At 46.1% G+C, this 20,645-nt stretch overlaps 3 protein-coding genes and 1 long non-coding RNA gene across 4 annotated transcripts; 2 read left to right on the forward strand and 2 right to left on the reverse strand.

The window, feature by feature from the left end:
* Positions 1-1,049: 1,049 nt before the first annotated feature.
* susd5 (sushi domain containing 5) lies at positions 1,050-9,054 on the forward strand. Its single transcript, XM_057020563.1, has 5 exons — positions 1,050-1,340; positions 2,162-2,339; positions 4,156-4,265; positions 4,675-4,863; positions 5,267-9,054. The coding sequence occupies exons 1-5, from the start codon at positions 1,259-1,261 to the stop codon at positions 7,342-7,344; spliced, it is 2,637 nt and encodes an 878-aa protein (XP_056876543.1). The 5' UTR covers positions 1,050-1,258; the 3' UTR covers positions 7,345-9,054.
* On the reverse strand, positions 8,665-12,572 carry crtap (cartilage associated protein). The gene is made up of 7 exons (XM_057020565.1): positions 11,971-12,572; positions 11,602-11,751; positions 11,284-11,455; positions 11,076-11,204; positions 10,829-10,974; positions 10,387-10,470; positions 8,665-9,942 (listed from the first exon to the last, which is right to left on the reverse strand). Exons 1-7 carry the CDS (start codon positions 12,430-12,432, stop codon positions 9,868-9,870), a joined length of 1,218 nt encoding a protein of 405 aa, XP_056876545.1. The 5' UTR covers positions 12,433-12,572; the 3' UTR covers positions 8,665-9,867.
* Positions 12,573-13,321: 749 nt separating this feature from the next.
* fkbp9 (FKBP prolyl isomerase 9) lies at positions 13,322-18,774 on the forward strand. The gene is made up of 10 exons (XM_057020564.1): positions 13,322-13,653; positions 14,089-14,234; positions 15,204-15,393; positions 15,479-15,624; positions 15,802-15,991; positions 16,443-16,588; positions 16,661-16,850; positions 16,967-17,112; positions 17,257-17,420; positions 17,551-18,774. The coding sequence occupies exons 1-10, from the start codon at positions 13,451-13,453 to the stop codon at positions 17,728-17,730; spliced, it is 1,701 nt and encodes a 566-aa protein (XP_056876544.1). The 5' UTR covers positions 13,322-13,450; the 3' UTR covers positions 17,731-18,774.
* Positions 18,245-20,347, reverse strand: LOC130518171 (uncharacterized). The gene is made up of 2 exons (XR_008947951.1): positions 19,744-20,347; positions 18,245-19,032 (listed from the first exon to the last, which is right to left on the reverse strand). It is a non-coding gene; the product is annotated as an uncharacterized LOC130518171 (long non-coding RNA).
* Positions 20,348-20,645: the final 298 nt, after the last annotated feature.

Raw genomic sequence — 20,645 nt, forward strand, 5'->3', positions numbered from 1 at the left:
CAAAAAACATAGTGTGGCAGCAACGAATGAATCATTGTGGAGCCACTTTGTAAGTTTTAAATCCTCATCTGTGTTCCACTGATGTGTGTTTGAACCGTCGCCCCTACGATGTGCAGCATGACAGTAAAACACAGTTTGAAATGAAACAGGGAAAGGTGTGAAGTGGAAAAAGGAAGAGGAAGAAGTGTGAACTTTCTACAAGTATACCACTCCTACAGGAATACCTGAAATGTTGCAATGTTTGTGTGATGTGAACACAAGTACAAATTGGAAAAACAGGGCACTTTGGGCACTGCAACGAGCCCACTTTATGTTATCAGCAGTAATAATTTCTGGTATTTCAAACTGACTAAACCATCAAGGGACTAAATGAAAACTCCAAACAAACTACAACTTCAACTATGGACTGAAATAATCAGACTCATTTCCATTGGTCTGTTAGTTTTATTTCATTTCTTAATTTATCACCCATTTTAAATCCATTTTAAACAGCTTTAATGTGACCTCAATCCCGTGCCATTTGCAGGCAATTTGATTAATCTGACCAAAATGATGAATTAAGTTATTTGAAGGCTATAAATGTGGTGGCCTTTAGGTTTTAAAGCAGCCTACGTACATGCAGCGATGATTTTTATTGTCTTTGTATGAGGTCTTTATAGGTAATAACATTACTTCTGTTCCAGGGAAGCCTGCATGGGATTCAGGTCGGTTATCTTCACCTGCAGGTTCACTGAAACAATGATTGCAGCTTCCAAAGAGCTCCACAGGAGCCCTGGTCAACTGGCTTTATCTCCCTCACAGACACACGCACGCACGCACACACACAAATGCAAGGTTTTATGGCAAATCCCTCATTTTATATTACATTTTAAGGGCACTTGAGTAAACTCTTCTCTTCTATCTCTCCCCCTCTCTCTTCCTCTCTTTCCTGACCACCGGTCCTCACTCCGGGTTTGATCCATGCCTTTTTTTTTTTTTTACCAGCACTTGGATGCGAGTTTTCACACCGGTGCTCCATCAGACTATTTGTGGCAGATAAACCGCGCCTCACTCCCGAGCCGCCTTCTTCCCGTCATCACTCGCACTTGACACCCAACTTACCTTCTCCTCCTCCTGCTCAGAGCATCTCTGCCCATCAGGAGGGACTGCTACAGCAAGCGCAACTCCCTGCCCAGTCACTCGGTTCTGTGAAGACTTCTGGAAGGTTTTTTTTATTACTATTTATTTCTGGAAACCGAACCTAGGAGAGCAAACGAAGATGAGGGATCGCAATGAAAAGCTTGTTCTCTTGTTCGGATGTCTGTCTTGTCTTGCTGTGGCTTCTGTTGTTAATGCAGACGGTAAGTTAATATTTATGATGTTGGTGCAAGCAATATGCCATTAAAACGGGTTGAAATGAAGTTTACTGATCAGGAGAAGTGGCACCAGCACAGCAACAGCCTCAATTGTGATGAGACATTCGTACCGAGAGGTTTATAAAGCAAATAGAAGGTCACTGGCTGGAGTCAACCATGTATGGTGCCAGCCAGCCTTTCCTTCACTGTCCCCAACAGAAGAGGCTAACCTTGGACCCAGGAGAATCATCTGCCCTGTTTGTCTCTCCAGCATTGCTTTGGCTCTGAGAAGAATGGAAAACAAGATATGGTCTCTGAGAGCTTAGACGCTCCTTCAGGACACTAAATGAGAGTAAAGGTCAACTCTATAGTACAACTTAGAACTTAGTAGTAATTTTCCTTCACACCTCGTCGCGCTTTTCAAGCCTAAAATGTAAAATGCTCTTGAGAACACTCTTTAGCCATCATTATTGAACACTAATTGTGTGAAACCAGAGTGATAATGAAGACACTCATGCTCTCCTGTGGGTGCAAGTAACCACAATAATCACCTATTGTGTTGTGTACTTTTTTTATTTTACAGTAACCATAATTTTGTACTTATAATGTGTTGAGAGATTTTGCGTTTTTTTTGCAAAAAATACTTTTAGTAACTTAAATTCACTTAAAAAATGTACAAAAATGTCTTTTTTTTGCTCAACACCCCTCTGGTAAAAAAAAAAAAAAGTTTTCTATTTGTTAATAACTAGACAGAAAAAGCAATTTGCAATTTTAGATGTGCCCCGTTGAGACTAATTCCTTTGATGTCCTGCTCTCTGTCCTCTTAGGTCGTTTATTTGTCTTGAACCTGGAGAACTCCACGGGCCTGATGGGCTTCAGAGAAGCCGAGCGGGCTTGTGCCTCTCTGCCCGCCCGCTTGGCATCATCGGCCGAGCTCCGTCACGCTGTGGTCGAGTGCTTCTTCTCCACCTGCACCCGTGGGTGGCTGTACGGAGGCACAGTGGGGTAAGAACTGTGTGTATGTGTGAGCTTCAGGCACATATAGGAGGATGTGGCATTTTAGGAGATGTCAAAGGTCAGTTAGGAAAGTGTGGGGATGAGGTTGGGGTTTGTACTGGAACAGAAATCATCAGATGGGGGCACATTTCAGCTGGGGGGGTGGGGAGAGGATGAGATGGAGAAAGGCTCCTCTGTTTCCTCCTGGAGGAGGAGGGAATTCTGAGCCGGGGTGTCATGTCGACAACTGCTTCCATTTGCACCTCTCGTCTCCATGGTAATATGACGCACCTTGCAACAACAAGAGAAACTGACGCAGAGTTTAGGAACATCGGTGCTGGCTGGGGTGTGGTGGTGGTGGTGGTGGTGGTGGTGACGGGGGGTAATCATGACTTTCAATAACTATCACTGTCATCACGTATCATCCAATCAAAACTTTGTTTTTAGCTAAAATTGCCAGATCCGTTTTTTTCAATTTCTGTTCGTTTATTGCTACCGCCCTCTCTGGTTGCTGGTGGCAAATTTCTCATGTCATGAGCACCAAAACATTACATTTAATTGAAGATTTCACTCAAAATCTGGCACGATCTCACTGGGACTGGGACACAGCTAAGCCACCAGACCTTGTTCTGTGTTGTTAAAGTGAACCCTCTTTAAAATTCCACCTGTAGAGTAGAACGAAGAAGCCTGACAAAGCTGGCAGGATCCCTACTGTGTACGTGTTTGCTGCTGGACATCAGTTTTCACACGCCCTTACCATGTTTGACAGTAGATCACCTATCTATTGTGTGTCTCCCCTCCCAACGCCCTGACCTCAATCTGCTGTGCCGAAGAAAACAGAGGTTAAAATCTGGTGTCACAGTGTCAAAAAAAGTGGGTCAACCTGTCAAGTGTTACATCACATCACCAATCCTTCATCTCTCATCATCATCATCATCATCATCATCATCATCATCATCATCGATGAGAGCATTAGTCTTCCTCTCTTGCTGGTTATTAGTCTCCTTCTGGGGGAGGGTTAAAGGTCATCTAAAAGATTTTTCATCTTAAAATGTTTCAATTAATTATTTTTCCTAAAAATGTTCTGTTTTTCAGTGCACGTGCCAGTTGATATCTAGTTCTATCATTGTTATAATGCTAAGATTCATCCCTGTCAATCACATACAGGTTTCCTTGTTAAGAAATTAACCAATGTGATTAATGTCACTCTTGATTCTTGCAGGAGCTAAAACAGTGAAAACAGTCTTTTTTTCTTTTTTTTGTCTCATTCCAAGTGTTTTTTTTGGCAATTTCTGTCTGGTTGCTTTTTTCCCCACAGTCTCGCAGCCTTTTGTCCTTATAAGCTAAAGTTATCACAGTGCAAGCATGCTTTTTGACTCATAGCTACTCCGCGTGTTTCTCAATCACCAATAACAGAGATTTAACCTTTTTGTCAATGACGTTTGTTGCCTTTTTGTGCGAACTTTTAATGTGAAAGGTGCCTTTGAAAGGCTCAATCCTGAATCTGATGAGATGCGGTAAAAATGCCGATGTGTATTTAACCGATGTAGCGCCCGTGTGGACACCCACGGTAGTCTTTCGCTACATGAACAGCAATGATTGGGTGTTCAATGTCACAGTTGAGAGACGCATAAATTTGGCAGAATTCCTCCTTTTCTGATGTAATAATTGGATCGCTATTGTCATTGAATGACCCTGTCTGTCTGTCTGTCTGTCTGTCTGTCTGTCTGTCTGTCTGTCTGTCTGTCTGTCTGTCTGCCTGTCTGCCTGCCTGCCTGCCTGCCTGCCTGCTGCCTGCCTGCCTGCCTGCCTGCTGCCTGTGTAGGACCACGGTGTGCAACGTGGTGGGCGGCGTTCTTAAGGCCGTGGATGTGAAGACGGAAAACGCCACAGGGGACGCTGTGAATCTGAACGCTTTTTGCATCAAAGACAGAGGTGACTACACGCTTGCCCGTGATTCAGGACCTGCAAACGGACTCAGAAACAGAGAAAGATTAAGATTGCATATTTTTAGCATGATCAGATCTGCCATGAGTGTCTAGTTGTGTGTTTGTTATATGACAACTTCATTCGATAAGCGAGCACAAACCCCAACTGAAGTAGTCTGAACCCAAGAAAGCGTCTCGCTGTTGATTTTAGATTTTTAATGGACACCACCGATAAAAGGAGCTAATGCGGATGTTACATAACTCAGAACAAGCACTACTGGATATCCAGTTTATGGTTCACTGTTCGGACCTTAAGGTCATGGTGGCGATTTGAGATTTGGAGCATAAAAACAGTTTTAGCAATCAGCTGAAATCACTGACTATTTTTTACCATTTATTTAATGTGTTTATTACAGGTGTTCCATGTGGGGATCCCCCATCCTTCCCAAACGCCCGTCTGCAGGAGCATTCGGGATATGAGATGGGAGATGAGCTGCTGTACACCTGTGTGCCGGGTTATGTGATGCCTAGTGGGCACAAAGCCTTCAGCTTGCTGTGTGACAGCTGTGGGGAGTGGTACGGAATGGTGGAGATTTGTGTCAGAGGTGAGAACTGGCTTCAATAAATCAGGGAAGAAGATATGAAGGACAGCTAAAGCCAGGGGTCCCGCTTTGCTTCAAAAGGTTTTGGGCCAGGCAGCGCTGAGGTCGCTCCTCTCGCTGTTAAGTCACTGGTGATTTGTAGGTTTAAGAAAACACAGTCCCAATTGTCAGTTGAGATGAAAATGGCAGCTCTGATACCTCAGTGTGACATACCATAGCGTGTCCCAGTTTAAGCGGAGGGGGAACAGTCCAGAGTTGCCTATGGAGACAGGATGTGAGAGGCGTGGCAACCTAAAGAGTAACAGTCATGACAGTCATGACCATGTCCAGAAGTGGCTCCTAAGATTGAAGTTTTAATCCTCGAAGCCCAACAAACTACACCTTAACTGTTGTTGTGTTCTTGCAGATGAGACCGAGGGCCACGTGGACTATGAGGACAAGTTTCCTGATACCTACAGGGACGGTGAGGACCGTGAACAGAGAGCAGTGGAGGCTCGCGGTGAGGTGCTGGAGGAGGTGCACGCAGCCGCACACACGGAAGGGGACCCAAGTCAGCAGCATCAAGAGACCACCTTTACTGTGGAGCAGGCACGTCGACACATGGAAGGAGGAGATGAGGAGGAAAGGACCATAGGGGACTTTATAGGCCTTCCCATGCCAGAGCAGGAGCCCGGGGTCACAGCGGATGAGGCCACAGACGCGCCTGTTTCTCTCCTCTCCCAAAAACACATGTTCTGGTTCCCTTCTGAGGCGTTCCAAGATGACGTCACACAGAGAGACTCCACCGTCCAATCAGAGGAGAGCAAAGAGAACGAGAGTCAGGAACTGAACCATTCCCAGAAACCCATCCAACCCGATGACCTCGAGGAATCAGATCGTTATGTTTATCATGATACAGACGACCACGATGATCACCGCGAGGGCCACCACGATGCCGATGATGACCATCCGGAGCCTCATCCTCCAGCTCAGCATGAGGATCTGGATCGACTGGACCATCCCCGAAATGAGGACAATGCTGACGACCATTATGACATGGGTGAACACGATGAGGATCACGGACAGATACGATACGATGGCCACGATTATGATGAACGGGATGATGCTTACAATGAGCATGAAAGTTATGAAGATCATGAGGATGTGACTGAGGATCATGGAGATGAGGAACCCCTGGATGACTCTCTGGAGCGTCCAGATCACGAGGACAACGAAGATGACGATGGTGACGAAGACCATTACAACCAAAAGGAAGATGACGATGACCATTACACTAACACTGATGATCACGATGATCACGATGATGATCATGATGCTCACGATGAGCACGATGAGGATAACGATGATCACGTTGATCATGATGATCACGATGATCCCGCGGATCACGATGATGATGATGGCGATGATGATCACAATGATCATGATGGTCACGATCACCATGATCATGATGATCACGATCACAATGATCGCTATGATCACGATGACGATCAGGATGATCCTGTTGATGATCATGTTGATGATGATCTCAGTGATGATCATCACGACATTGATCATGATGACGACGAGGATCATCATGATCATCATCATGGTGATGATGATCATGATGATCCGCTCGATCTCGGTGAAAACGATGATGATGATGATGATGATGACGATCGGAGGACTGATCAAGATGGTCATTACAACCACGGTGACCATAAAGACGGTGACCATAACAGCTATGAAGATCAGGCTAGTCAGGAAGACATCAAAGATAGCGATTATCATGTCATCTTTTCTATAACAAGAGATCATCGCCTGAATTTAACTGAGATGGCAGATGGAGGGAAGGCCACCACGGATGAGACCTGGCTGGACGGTTACCCCGTGGTTGCGACAGAAACGGAAAATAGGGACTCCCTGGTGGAGCGATCCAAGGATGAGGGAAAGGACATGGGTGTGTTCAACGAAGTTCAAAGTCATAAACCCGGCTCTCACATCAGTCTGCCAGACCAGTCCAAGTCACCGTCTAAAGAGCCTGTTTTAGAGCAAGCAGGAGGACAGAAGCTGTGGCCTGGATTCATCCCGACAACCACCCCGACCTCAGACAGGGAACAGGCTCCCACCTATTCCTGGATCAATGACCTAACCCAACAATCCTTCGTCAACCATGACCCAGCTCCTCTGGGGCCCGATGGCGTCACCGTCATGGAGGACCACACCATGCACAACCTACCTGGAGAAAGTGGCGAGAGGGGTGAGATGGGGGGAAAAATGGGGGAGATGGGTTGCACGGGCGAGAACTGCCCACCCCCAGCTTCATCCGGCCAAAGTCCGAAAGTAGCGGCCATCATCGTGGTGGTGTGTTTGGTCGCGATCGCCGTAATGGTCGGGGTGTGGTGTTACCGGCGGCAACAGCAGAAGAGCTCAGTGTATGAGATGAACGGGAAGGGACAGAGCCAGTCCAGACCAGCTCAACAGATGGAGATGCAGCAAAAAGTGTAGGAACCAAAGACAATGACAGAGGACACAAACGTTGCACAGCCCCTCGTGAGAACTAAGAAATGTGAAGAGAAAACTGTAAGAAAAAATATATAGAATTCCTCCCACCCAACCAAATTTTAAAAATGTGCCCCTTTTTCCTGTGCTGTGGCCTCCTAGTGGACAAGTGGGGTTGTTGCATCTGGAATGAACTAAACCGCAGAACGAAATGATCCAAAAAGACTTCACTGCTCACCTGAAAATCTGAAGACTTCATCCCCAGAATTCTTTGACACTGTGGTGAAGATGTTTGTGTGTTGATGTTTGTCGGGTTTATTTTGCCTGCTTGTTTATTGGCGGTCCAACTGTCATTGCTCTCAAATTAACAATCAACGGCCCTGTTATCCACAATTTGACTTGGACGATGAGGTGAAAGTGAAGTCAAACAAAGGGCTCCTTCATTATGAAGACCGCTTGCAAATCCTTTATCTCAGTGGCTTCCACCTTAACCCAGCCTGACCAGTTTGCGAATGCATAAAATTACTGGGATGAACTGACTGCTGGCTAGAGCTTCCTCCCAGTGGTTCAAATGACATCAAAATTAGGGGTAAAAGTGAGGATTGAGGGCAAAAAAAACACTTCCGAGTTATTGCAGCAGACTTGAGCCAGCCGTCCTAAATGGCAATGTAATATTTACAGAGGGTGGCGGGTAAATGCGAAAGAGCTGAACGAAGAGTTTGTGGTGAAGCAGAGCAGGAAATGTGCTCACACATTTTGGTGTTTTCGTGCATCTCTCAGTCTGTCTGTGTCTGACAACCAACGGAGGAGGCAACATGATCTGATACGCCTCGCTGGAGTTTATGGCGTTAGAATTGTTAATCCACTTGCGTTAAGTATGTCTCAGCATGTTGTATATTGCCTGACTTGTCCTTTGTGGGTGTGCAGGGACGAGAGTAACTGTTAATCTAATGTGGTTAAATACATTTTTTCTCATCAAAACACTTTAAGGTTGACCTGACATCCACGTCCCGTTTAAAGAAATGAAGGCTTCTCTCCTGGTTTGCATAAGCGGAGAAAAGAAAAGCCAACTAATATTTAACCTATATTTAAGATTCAATTGTAAATATGAGCTATAGCTATGTGGGTTTTCATTTTAATGATATGTAGCAACTATAGAAAACTAAAAATCGTTCTTGTGTGTGTTGGTAAAATTAGAATTCCTTGCATTTGTTTTTCATGTTGTTCTTTAGAAAGGCAAAAGTGAAGTCCCACCGCACCAACAATTTCAAGGAAACCACCACTAAACTGTTCTAGATGGATACAAAGTAATTTTTGAAACAATCATCTTATAAAAAGTGTTTTATTTGTGGTTGATATCATGGATTTGTCACATTATGCTGCCACATAAACTCAGCAGGTCACTTTACATCAACTGTCTTGTCAAGTGTTCTTAGAGGCTCAAATGTTCGATTAATGCTTCTGAAATTTTGTAGCAAGGACATGCGAAAAGAGAAAATATTGCATTACTGTTTCTGTAAATATGCTGATTCACTGTGTACACAGTCAATTGTATGTGAAACTGCTGTAGTATTTGTGTGTTAGGATTAATCTCGACTCTTTCTTTTGTTCATGCGGTCAAAGAAAAATCATTTTGTTTGCTCCAAAACCCTGATGTCTGGCAGAAAGTTGCATTTTTGTGTTCATATCCTTGCAATAAACTCCCCTAACACATTTTTTTTACTCTCATTTCTTATGTCCAGGTCAAATGTGCAGATAAAAGATTACTTCGGACACTCAGTGTTAAACTGCTCTCGTAATTTTGACAGAAACGTGGAATTATCTCATACTGTATTTTTATGAGGTGATCCACGAATATAATAGGCATGGAGGAGTGATAAAGGCTGGAGAGAGAGAGAAGGATCGGTAATACGAGGGAGCCAGAGTCCGAGACACTAAGGGAAAACATTCCCTGCTGGACCTTTAACATCACAGTGTGACAAACTGCACAGACACTCAATGTTCAAACAGTATTAAACAACTCAGCAATTTTTCTGTCTTTGCTCCACAGGCCCCTCATGCTCATGTGACTAGGGCTGGGGTTAGGGCTGCGGCTATCGTCTCTTCTCCCCTCCAAACTGTGGTCCTATTTCAATATCTTGAAATATTTTCATGGCATTAACAATACATATATTTTCACAAGTGCCAGTCATTAGAGTCATGATGGTGAAATCCTCGAGTTTTTAAAAACATTTTTTTTTTATTATTATTAATTCATTGGAGAAACCAAAATCACTGCCATTGACTGATAATCAACACGATTCACAGTAGAGAAAAACGCAACGTTAAAAATAGTTCGATGTTTATTACCATTATTGTCATGACTCATTAAGCCAGTGTGCTGCATGTCTAAAAGGATATTTAGCAGGAAAATACAAAACAAAACTCAGAAATGTTCAGGACATGAAACTCCAGGAAGCACAGTCATCAGACAGAGCTCTATTCCATACAAATAAATACTAACTGTAAGAGAGGGTAGTTTTTTGCCCTTTAATTTTTCGGCGGGCTTTCCAACACGGGGTCCTCCTCCTCCAGGAACTCGTCTATAAACTCCACCACCTCCCCCTGTGGAAACAGAAAAATCCACTTTTTTTTATTTTCAGCCTTTGCATTAGTGTAAATGCTACCACTAATATTTCTATTCAATGCTTTCCATAGCTGACATTACTAAAGAGATTAGAGTCTGGAGCTGAAAGGTATTTGCCATGTTTGCTAGTTTATATAATCCTGGTTTATCTGCCAGTGATTTGAGGGGCCCCATAGCTGCGTTAGAAAACACCCGTTGATATGCTGCCACCTCATGGCCAACTTTAGCATTGCAGCGAAACGCGCGGCCTGTGTTAGACTGACGGGTGTTATGTGACCGGACTGAAACCTCAGGATTTTTCCATTCACACATATGAGACGTGGTCCTGAGCAAACAACCAGGTGCAAATTTCTCTCTCTCTCTCAAAAAAAGCTGGACTTTTTTCAAATGCACAATGTAACGCCGTGATCCGCAGCGCTCACCTCATCATCATTCACCAAGTGCTGTCTGGAGAACTCCAGCATCTGTAGCTGCATGTTGGTCTGGTTGTAGTAACGCGATGCCTCCTGCAACACACACACACACACACACACTCGTACAGCTGTAATGTATGCTGTACTGAACTGGCAAAGAAATGGTAGGTCAAATACTGACCCTGCAGAATTAGCATGGGAAAATTATAAATTATTGGAGACAATAATCACAGGCCACCTGCATTATCAAAAAACCAATAAGGGTTTTGAGCCTGACTTCTGTGTTCCCTTAAAATGACCTCTTTCTACATTTTCATACAGGTCACTCGGAGTCACTGGAATCGTTTGACACTGAAAGCGAGCCATGCTAACAGTTGTTCCCAATGTAAAACCAGTTTTAGGTGGGAGGAATTTACTGATGGCCACAGTCTATAATTCAGCGTGATCTTACAGATCTGGGGAGGAAGTCCTCCTCCGTCAGTCCCCACTGTTGTTTGTGAAACTGGTAATAAGCCAGGTTGTTCTTCATGACTTCATCACTGGGGTCGAACAGCATGTAGCTGGCTGCACATGGAACGGCGTTCTTCAGGTCATTCACTGGAAGCATAAGATGGACAGATTTATGCTCTTGGTGGCCTTAAGGTGTTTGTTTCTTGTTCACAGTCTCTGGTTGCCGTGGTAACAACACTGGCCCTCACGTTTGTAATAGGCGAACTGCAGGTAGTGGTACATGGTGGCAACAAACTTCTCTACGACAAAACCCCCGACGACAGGCGTCAGGTCGCTTTCGCACCTCACCTTCCTCCCGAGGACCTCGATGTAGTGATCTGTCCCAGAGTGAAAGAAGGACAACACGTCAAAGCAACACGGGGACACGCGAACGCCAACAAAGAGGTGCCAACCGACCAGCTATGGAGGGGTAGAAGTCTTTGAAGTCAGTGACGTCCCTGGGGCCCTCGGACGCGGCCACGCACTCGTCGTAGACCTTCAGGAAGTCCTGCAGAGCCAGCTCCATGTCTGACACCGAGGTGCGGAAGTTTTCGCCGTTGTATGCTCGCACGGCGCGCACAAACAATGTCTGCGGAGCATGCGATACCATTTCTTAGAGATATATTTAAATCAATACGCGTGAGGTTTCATTAGACCAGAAAATAACAAACATAGGCCGCTCTGGATTATCTGAACATTAAGGAAAGACAGTAAAGCGGGTCATGTCAAGTGCACCTCGTAGGATTGCGTCTCCAGGTCTTTGAGGTGTTCTTCGGCTCCAGGTATGCTCTTATAGTAGGCCATATTCCTCTGCATCATCTCATCATCGGGGTGTTTCAGCAGGAAGGTGTGGGCAGCAGAAACTGCTTTGGCCACATTGTTAGACTACGAGAGACAAAAAACAAACCCAAAAAAATTAATAAATGTGATAAAACAAACTAGAAGTCACAATGGGACATCCAACATCAATGCAAAGTATATGGGCTGTTTTATCTGTTGGAGCAGAACGGAGTGCCGTGCATCCGTGGCACGCCAGTGACGTCAGCGGGCATTTGCGTCGCGGCTTCACGCGTAAAGGGCGCATAAAGGAACGCATATGCGCACCTTGAAGTAGGCGTATTGCAGGTATCTGTACGGCTCCCTCCTCTCGAATTCGTCCAAGGTGTTCCGGCTGGGTAGGTTCTGCCTGAACGCAGGCAGCCCCTGCTTGCACCGCTTCAAGCACTGCGCCCTCTTCATCACGTTGCCGAACGCCCGCAACTCCGGGAAGTCGGCAAACTTCTCCTCGCCGTCCAGCCTGACGGAGCTGCAGTTGAGGTTGCAGAAGGCCTCGCTGTCCCGCAGCAGCCGGTAGAGCCGCAGCGACACCTCAATGTACTCCACCGTCTCCGTCCAGTTCTCCCCGGTGTACTGGTCGAGCGCGTATTTGTAAGCGGACTCCAGGGGCATCAGCTCGTTCCTGGGGAAGCTCCTGAAGCTGTACTTTTCATACTGGGACTCCGCGACTGAGGCGAGAACGGCGACTAACAGCGCGCAGAAAAGTTGAGAAGAAATGCTGGGTGCCATTTTCCCCCCTAACTTAGTGGAAGGCCTTCCTGTGATGGTCCCGGACTAGTGGCGTGCGTCCGCCTCACGTTTCAACACGTAACCGGGGAAAGGCTCCCCTCCCCCGGTCGCGGGTCTGGAGCAGTCGCTCCTGCATCTGCTCCTCCCACTAAATAACACGCTAGTAAAATCACAGCTCTTCTGTAGGCAGAGAAACCAATTTTATTCAAACTTGCTGGAGTGGTTTAATATAATTAGGAATTGAACATGAAAAAAAAGTTTTTTTTTAAATATGACCTTTCTTATATATGGCTGGAAACAGTCCCCCACTAAAAGTGAACCTGCTTCCTGTCCGTCACTAATTGAACCCCTGGTGAGAGTAATGTCCCTCCCCCTCCCACTGCCACGTAGAAGCATTCCTATGTGGACCCCTGAACCCCCGAGGCTCAACAGAAAGCTATGGGTCGATCTAGAACCCGACTGGAGTGAAATTGTGTTTCTGGACTGGAAGCTCGCGTGTGTATCCGGGTGGGGGGGTTGTTGTGATGGCCGGAATGTCTGCAGCGCGGCGGAGACCCCCGCGTTACCACGTTGACACATCAGAAGCTGCAGTGCGCAAGAGCAATACGTGGTGCCCAAAACTATCCCATTCAATCCCCGTGCGCGTCAAGTCAGATGGAAGAGAGAGGAAATTAAGAGCAAATTTCAAAATAAAAGCACAACGTTCTGCCAAACACGGGTTCTCTTTACTCATTCATGCTAGTTATATTACGGAATACTTTTCTTTCTTATACAGAGAATTAACCTGAATTAATCTTTTTTCTTTTAGGGAAACTACCCAGGTTTTAACTCGAAGGTTCAACCGGATGTTTCGCTTGTTTCCATTCATCTTGACGGATGTTTGTCCCTGTTTTGGGGCCGGGGGCAGGACTTCTATCCAAGTCGGAGTAAAGGAAACTAAAGCACAAGAGAACAGGGAGGCGGCACATAGACGTACAGGCCAAACTCGCAGCTATCTCCATCGCCTGCGAGCAAGAAAATGATCAAATCCGTGCAGTGGGTGTTATTCCTGTCGGTTCTGGTGGCTTTCGCCGCCTGCAACGCACCGCCGGTACCGTTAGACGACATCTCAATTGAGAAAACTTTCGTGCCGGAGCAGTGCGTGCGCGCAGTCAAGGTGGGGGATTATGTGCGCTACCACTACATCGGCACGTTCCCGGACGGCAAGAAGTTTGACTCCAGGTGAGTGTTGCGTGGAACGTTTCCGAATCGGACCGGCTGCTCAGTGCGCGTCGCGTCGTGCGCGTCGCGTAAACGAGCGCGTCCCGTGGTTGGTTCTCATTAGCCACGCAGGCAGGCAGCGCCGCAACTGCGTAACATGAGGGGCTGCAAACCTTCCCTGTCAAAGATGAATTCATTCATTAGAACTTCTGACGCGTGCCAATATCAGATGCACACTTTTAATCCTCAGTCCGTCCAGAAGCTGTTATAAAATATCAATAAGGCTGTTTTGGAGTGTATTTGCAGTCCAAATGTGGCTTAAAGGCCGCAAAATGTCAAAGTAACCCCGAGATCATCCGTTATCCTTATGTGACAATGTTAGGACACGTGTTTTCTCTGGAAATTTGCTCTTTACATCTGAAGATGGGGAGTTTGATCGCGCTCCATCTGTTTCAGCTACGACCGTGGCAGCACCTACAACGTGTATGTTGGAAAGAAGCAGCTGATTGAAGGGATGGACAAAGCTCTGGTGGGGATGTGTGTCAACGAGAGAAGTCTGGTGAAGATCCCCCCCCAGCTCGCCTATGGAAAGAAAGGCTATGGTGTGTATGATTACGCTTTTAAAATATATACATATAACCACCCACCGAACCAGTGGGGGCAGAATGTAACATGCTCCCCACTAAGTCTGAGGTTTAGCCAGTGTTTATACCTCTGGGGTGGGGGTGGGGGTCATTCTAAAGATCACAGCTGGTACCGCTCAGCCACACAATGGGAGAATTTGGTTGGACGTCTTTGGCAGAGGAATAAGGGACCAAAAATAGGCTGTAGTCTTTCTGCTGTGTGACATATAAGAGCGGGGCAGAGCAGAGGGGGAAGTGGGCTGCTCCGTCCTGGATGATGTCATCGCAGACCAGGAAGTCCATTTGAGAAGCTGATCCGGAGCAAACAGCTACAGCGCCAACAGAAGTTCTGATAGGGGAGCATCAGTTTTACAGTTCATGCTTAAGCCTTCCTAACTGTGGATAGCAGAGCATACCAGCAGAGTCCGTGTGTGTGTGTGTGTGTGTGTGTGTGTGTGTGTGTGGGTCTGTGTGTGTATAATGGGAGAGACGTGTGTGGACAAGCAGAGGCCACAGTCTTTGCTCTGGCTCCAGAATGTGTTAGAGAAACAGCGAGAAGAGTAACCGCCACCACCACCTAGTCCTTTCACTCCCACGCCAGCTGGGTTTACTTTGTACCTTCTGCAGTGATCACCGTGACAGCAGCTGTACGTTTGGTCTGACATATAAACACTGGTCCGCACAACAGCAATCAGATTTGTCCCTTTTTCTGTTGATTATCATGTATTCTGATAGTTTCTAGGCAAAATAAAATCCCATTAAATGTGTAACAAACATTAAAGATGGTTGGAGCAGGTGGTGTGTGGCATTTACAGAGAATTCCAACAGAATACAGAGAATTCCAATAGAAGTCTCAAATGAGTCAAATCCATTTCAGTGTTTTTAACTGTGTGTCATGAACTGCACATAATCACTTAGAAATGACAGTGGTGATCTCCCCTCATGCAGGTGACCTCATCCCTCCTGATTCCATCCTCCACTTTGACGTCCTGCTGCTCGATGTCTGGAACCCAGAGGACGGCGTCCAGATCAAGACCTACCACACGCCCTCCGTCTGCACCAGGAAGGTGGAGGTGTCCGACTATGTTCGGTACCACTATAACGGCACCCTGCTGGACGGGACGTTGTTCGATTCCAGGTCTGACGCATTCTATCACTGCGCGTTTGCAAATCCTTCACCTACATACACATTTGTGACATGTCGCCTCCGTCCCTCGCTGTAGCCACACGCGTATGCGCACCTACGACACATATGTCGGAATTGGGTGGCTGATTGCTGGTATGGACCAGGGGCTTCTGGGTATGTGCGTAGGAGAGAGGCGCTTTATCACTATGCCGCCATCGCTTGGATATGGAGAGAATGGAGATGGTGAGCATCACGAGCTATCCTTTTGCGTGCATGCGTGTAATGAGCCCCTTTGAGACGTCATTTGTGCTTTCACAAATTTACCACGAGGTGGCAGTACATACCTCATGTTTGTAGTTGAAAAACATCTCTCTTTTTTCTTCTCTCTCCCTCTCTACAACTCTCCCTCACACCCTTCAGGCAGCGACATCCCAGGACAGGCTTCACTGGTGTTTGATGTCGTTCTTCTGGACCTTCACAACCCCAGAGATGGCATCACGGTGACCAATCAGATCGTGCCGGACTCTTGCACCAGGAAGTCCGTCTCTGGGGACTTTATCCGCTACCACTACAACGGCAGCCTCCTCGATGGAACGTTTTTCGATTCCAGGTGGATGTTGAACAAATCAAGCGCCCCGCTTTAAAAAAACACACACACCAAACGTTCAGCCAACATGCACGTTCCACATGTAACCACTAGATGGCGACACAGCTGTATTTCTTGCAGCCGTGCGCCGAGAAAGTGAAACTTTGAAATGTTTCCTGTCCTTGTGGTAAATACTGTTTCACCAGAACAGAAACCTATCATCTTATGCTAATACTCACATGCACACAACCCCCCCACGCACATGCACTGTCACATTAAACCTCACACAGCAGCAGAATAATTTGTTTGCCAAAATAATGGAATGGACTGTATGAAATGAATGCTAGAACGTTAAATGACCCTAGAATGTTGTTATATATCAGTATGCGTGTGATTTAAGCCAAATTAACCATACAGAAAATGATACTTATTGTTTGTTTTGATATGACAATTGTTAACATTTTCCGTCCGACAGCTACTCTCGTAATCACACCTATGACACCTACGTGGGCCTCGGCTACGTGATCGCCGGCATGGACCAGGGTCTGATTGGCATCTGTGTCGGAGAGAAACGCACCATCACCATCCCCCCACATCTAGCCTACGGAGAGGAGGGTACAGGTGTGTAACATGCTCTTTTTCCGCCACCTGTGTTGTGACGGTGCACTCAACCTAATAAAATGTTTCTCTCAGGATCTAAAATCCCTGGATCTGCCGTGCTGGTGTTTGACGTCCACATCATTGACTTCCACAACCCGTCAGACATCACCGAGATCACTGTGACTAAAAAAGCAGAAGAGTGTGAAAAGAAAACCAAGAAGGGGGACTTTGTCAAGTACCACTACAATGCTTCTCTGATGGACGGCACAGCCATCGACTCCACGTGAGTAGAGTTATGCCCCAAAAAAAGATATGATAACGCTACAACGTGCACTTGATCTAAAATGTCAGCCCATCAAAATGATCAGCATGTTCAATATTTTCACTTGGGTCTTACAGGTACAACTATGGGAAGACCTACAACATTGTTTTAGGAGCTAACCAGGTCGTCCCAGGAATGGAGACGGGACTGATGGACATGTGTGTGGGGGAGAAACGGCACCTCATTATTCCTCCTCATCTGGCCTACGGAGAGAGAGGAGTCAGTAAGTCGTGACGATAAAGCCTTTACCAGGGGGTGGATGGCCAGTAACAACAGGATAAAGGGACAGGCCTGAGCCGTTGCTAGCAGCGACGCTACACATGTGCCGTCTTGAGTTTTCAGTTGTCTGTGTTGTTCGTGTCTGTAGCTGGCGAGGTGCCCGGGAGCGCCGTGCTGGTTTTTGATGTGGAGCTCATCAGCGTGGAGGAGGGACTTCCCGAAGGCTACATGTTCATCTGGAATGAAGACGTGTCGCCCGACCTTTTCTCTGAGATGGACAAGGACAACAACAAGCTGGTGGAGCCGTCTGAGGTGCGTCCTGACCCACCGTTGTCGGGGGATTCGATTAGGTTCAGTTTCCGTCCTGACCAGTTTCACCCTCCAGGTGGACCGTCAGGTGGTCCTTACCTGGAATTGAATTTTTTTCCCCTTTAATTTGCAGTTTACCGACTACATCATGCGTCAGGTGAACGAGGGCAAAGGTCGTCTGGCGCCTGGATTTGACCCCTATCGCATCATCGACAACATGTTCTTCAACCAAGACCGCAACGGAGACGGAAAGATCACAGAGGCCGAGTTCAAGCTCAAAGCCGACGAATCCGCCAGCCACGACGAGCTATGACGAGGCCGAGCTCAGAGGCTCGGGGCGAAGTCCGAGGGATCGGAAAAGTGGGGTTTCACACCAAGAAAAGAAGTTTTTTAAGGGCAAAGAGAGCAAGCGTGAGATTTTTTTAGGTTTTACATGTTTATTTGAAGATGTTCATGGGCCGATATGAGCCCGGAGGGTGGGGGTGGGGGGGGGGGGGGGTCGAGGGTGAGAGAATCCTTTTAGAGTTTAAGGACTTTAATGACAGTGATTTTAGGCTCATTGTGTGTGGCTGGTTTTATTTCCTAAAGGAAGATAAGCATTCCTGCGTGAACAAATCAGGCCTCCCTCCGCCATTGACCTCCAGAGCTCCTTCCTGTTTTGGCTTTTCAGTGGATCTCCACGTTCAGCAACAGCTCAGCTGGAATCTGTGGGATGCTTCTTGGTCCTCAAACTCTGTCCTGGAGGAAAGCTGGGAGGTGTTGGGAGGTGTGAGAGCTTATATTCACAGCAATATTTAAAGAATTTATATCCGATGACTTCCACTTTCTTTTCTTTTTTTTAAATAGCAGGATGCTTAATGTGCATGTTGTTTCTCTTTTTCAGTCATCTTAATGTGACACTGAAAATACAAAAATGTTGTCAGGGTTCTTTAGTTGTTACTTCACTTGGTACCGTTGATTCTGTGTGTGTGTGTGTGTGTGTATGTGTGTGTGTGTGATAAATAAAAAGTGTTGTACAGTGTGAAAGACGGGTGTCCAGGAAGAATATTCTAACAGAAGAATGATGTTTTAGGGTGAGAATGAGCTGTTTTCACGGGTCTTTTTTCTGTTTATAATGACACATGGTTACATGGCGACGTGCACATACAATGACAGAGACAGTCACACAATGTCTTTTACACACTCTGGCTTTAGCTGGAGACAGGAAAGGACACTGCCCCCCCCCACAGGACACAGGATAAAAGAGAAGAATTGAATGACAAATGTACAAAATGTTCCCCCAACAACGGGCTTCACCTGTCAGGATGCTACTACACATAAAGTTATGGGTTGATTAAATGGCCTGACCAGAAAAACACCTTTGTGTCTGTTTTTTGCTGTGGAAAATGGTCCGTTACGATGTTGTTGAGTTGGTCGGACTGCTTGTTGGCGTTGTGTTGTTGAAGCTAACGTGCACTTAGCTTATTAGGTGCCACGTTTCACAAGCTGGGCAGATATTTGGGTGGCAAACACAGAAGCAAGCGTGGATCTTTCCTTCAGAAGTTACATTTCAGTGAGAGGCTGAGTCCCGTCAACGTGTCAAGTGTTGAATCTCGTGTTAGAATCTGAGGCCCACCTAAGTCCAAAGGAAGCACGAGACCCAGAAAGTTAGATCCAGAGAGACTTTATCCCTCCAAAAGAGCCTGAGTTGCTCCCCAAACAAGTGATTTTTCACCTTTGTTCATCCCTTTTATATAGGGTCTTCCTGTGTGTGTGTGTGTGTATGTGTGTATGTGTGTGTGTGTGTGTAGGGGGGGTGGGGGGTGCAGCAGTGATTGAGATGAAACCCAAGCTCATTCCACTTCTTTGACACGCAAAGTGCACCCTGTACACCGTCCTCTGGGGAGGAAGATATATTCTTTTTTTGATCTCCACATAGTTTTAGCTTTTCATTGCTAACTTTGCATTAGCTAATGCTTGCAGTCGCAACAATAGTAGACAGGATTGTGATCACGCCAGAATTTTACAGTTTTACAGTTGCAGCGGTGCCCTTTTGGCTAATAAAGAGATCACAGAGTCATAAAGTTGATTGTTTTTCAGTGCTTGCCAGAATGCCACCATCGTCTTCCTGTTTTGCACTTGAGTGGGCAGGGCAGCGGAAGTCATGGTTCAGCTGATGTTTGATGCTAAAATTTGCACCATTGTATTAAAAATGTGCTTCTGTAGGACATTTTATGCAGTCTGTGTCATCCCATCCAAATGCTTTCTGGGCTACGCAAAGTTTTAGCCACAAAATGTCTCTTCCCATTAAATTAACAGGACATTTTCTGCCCAACATACACTTCACCTGGTTGGTCCAGTCTTTAACTACCGCTGGATGGAGAACGATCACCTGGCTGTAGGAGGCTTGAACAGGCTCTCAATGGTGCTGTTAGCCTTCCATAGGCTGCCTGTTTCCTCTCTTCATCTGTCTGTCTTCAGTGCTTCTCCTTCTAGCATTGAAAGGGGTGGGGGTGGGGGGTGTTGGCTCGGTCCTGCTTCCGTTGGGGAACGTAATGCGCCACTTCCTGTCTTCTCAATAGAGTGCGTTGGTGCACGGTGTGTGTTGGATTCACTTTTTAAAAAAAATTGAATTCTTGGGAAATTCTAGTTACTTTATAACAAATAAATAATTCATATTGAACAAATACGGGACTCTGCCAATGCAACCAAACATTAGCATTAGCATGGCCTCACCATCTGTTTCACCCATTGTCTCACCTTGTGTCTGTTCAGTGTGTGAAATGTTTAGTTACTCTTCTGCCTCCTTTAGTGAAGGGAATAGGTGCAGAAAGTGTAGTTTATTAATGGCTCTGGAGGCGAGACTTGGTGAGCTTGAGACGCGGTTCCGCAGCTTGGAGTTGTCTGGAGTTGCGTCAGGTAGCCTGGACTATTGTAATTCTTTATTATCAGGGTGTCCAAACAACTCTTTAAGAAGCCTCCAGCTGATCCAAAATGCTGCAGCCAGAGTTCTGACAAGTATTGACAAAAGGTACGGGAGGCTGATTCCATCTCTATTTTTAAGATCAGACTTAAAACCTTCCTCTTTAAAAATGCTTATTGTCACTAATTTTGTAGTTGCAGTTATCCTAGACAGACAAATTATCATACTTAGGGGGTCGTCTAGTTATTAGTTTAACATCTTAGTTATGCTGCTATAGGCCAAGGCTGCCGGGGTCCAGAAACATGATCACCTGACAGGCCTCTGTC

The sequence above is a fragment of the Takifugu flavidus genome, chromosome 21, assembly GCF_003711565.1.
Source record: "Takifugu flavidus isolate HTHZ2018 chromosome 21, ASM371156v2, whole genome shotgun sequence".
Classification (NCBI taxonomy): domain Eukaryota; kingdom Metazoa; phylum Chordata; class Actinopteri; order Tetraodontiformes; family Tetraodontidae; genus Takifugu; species Takifugu flavidus.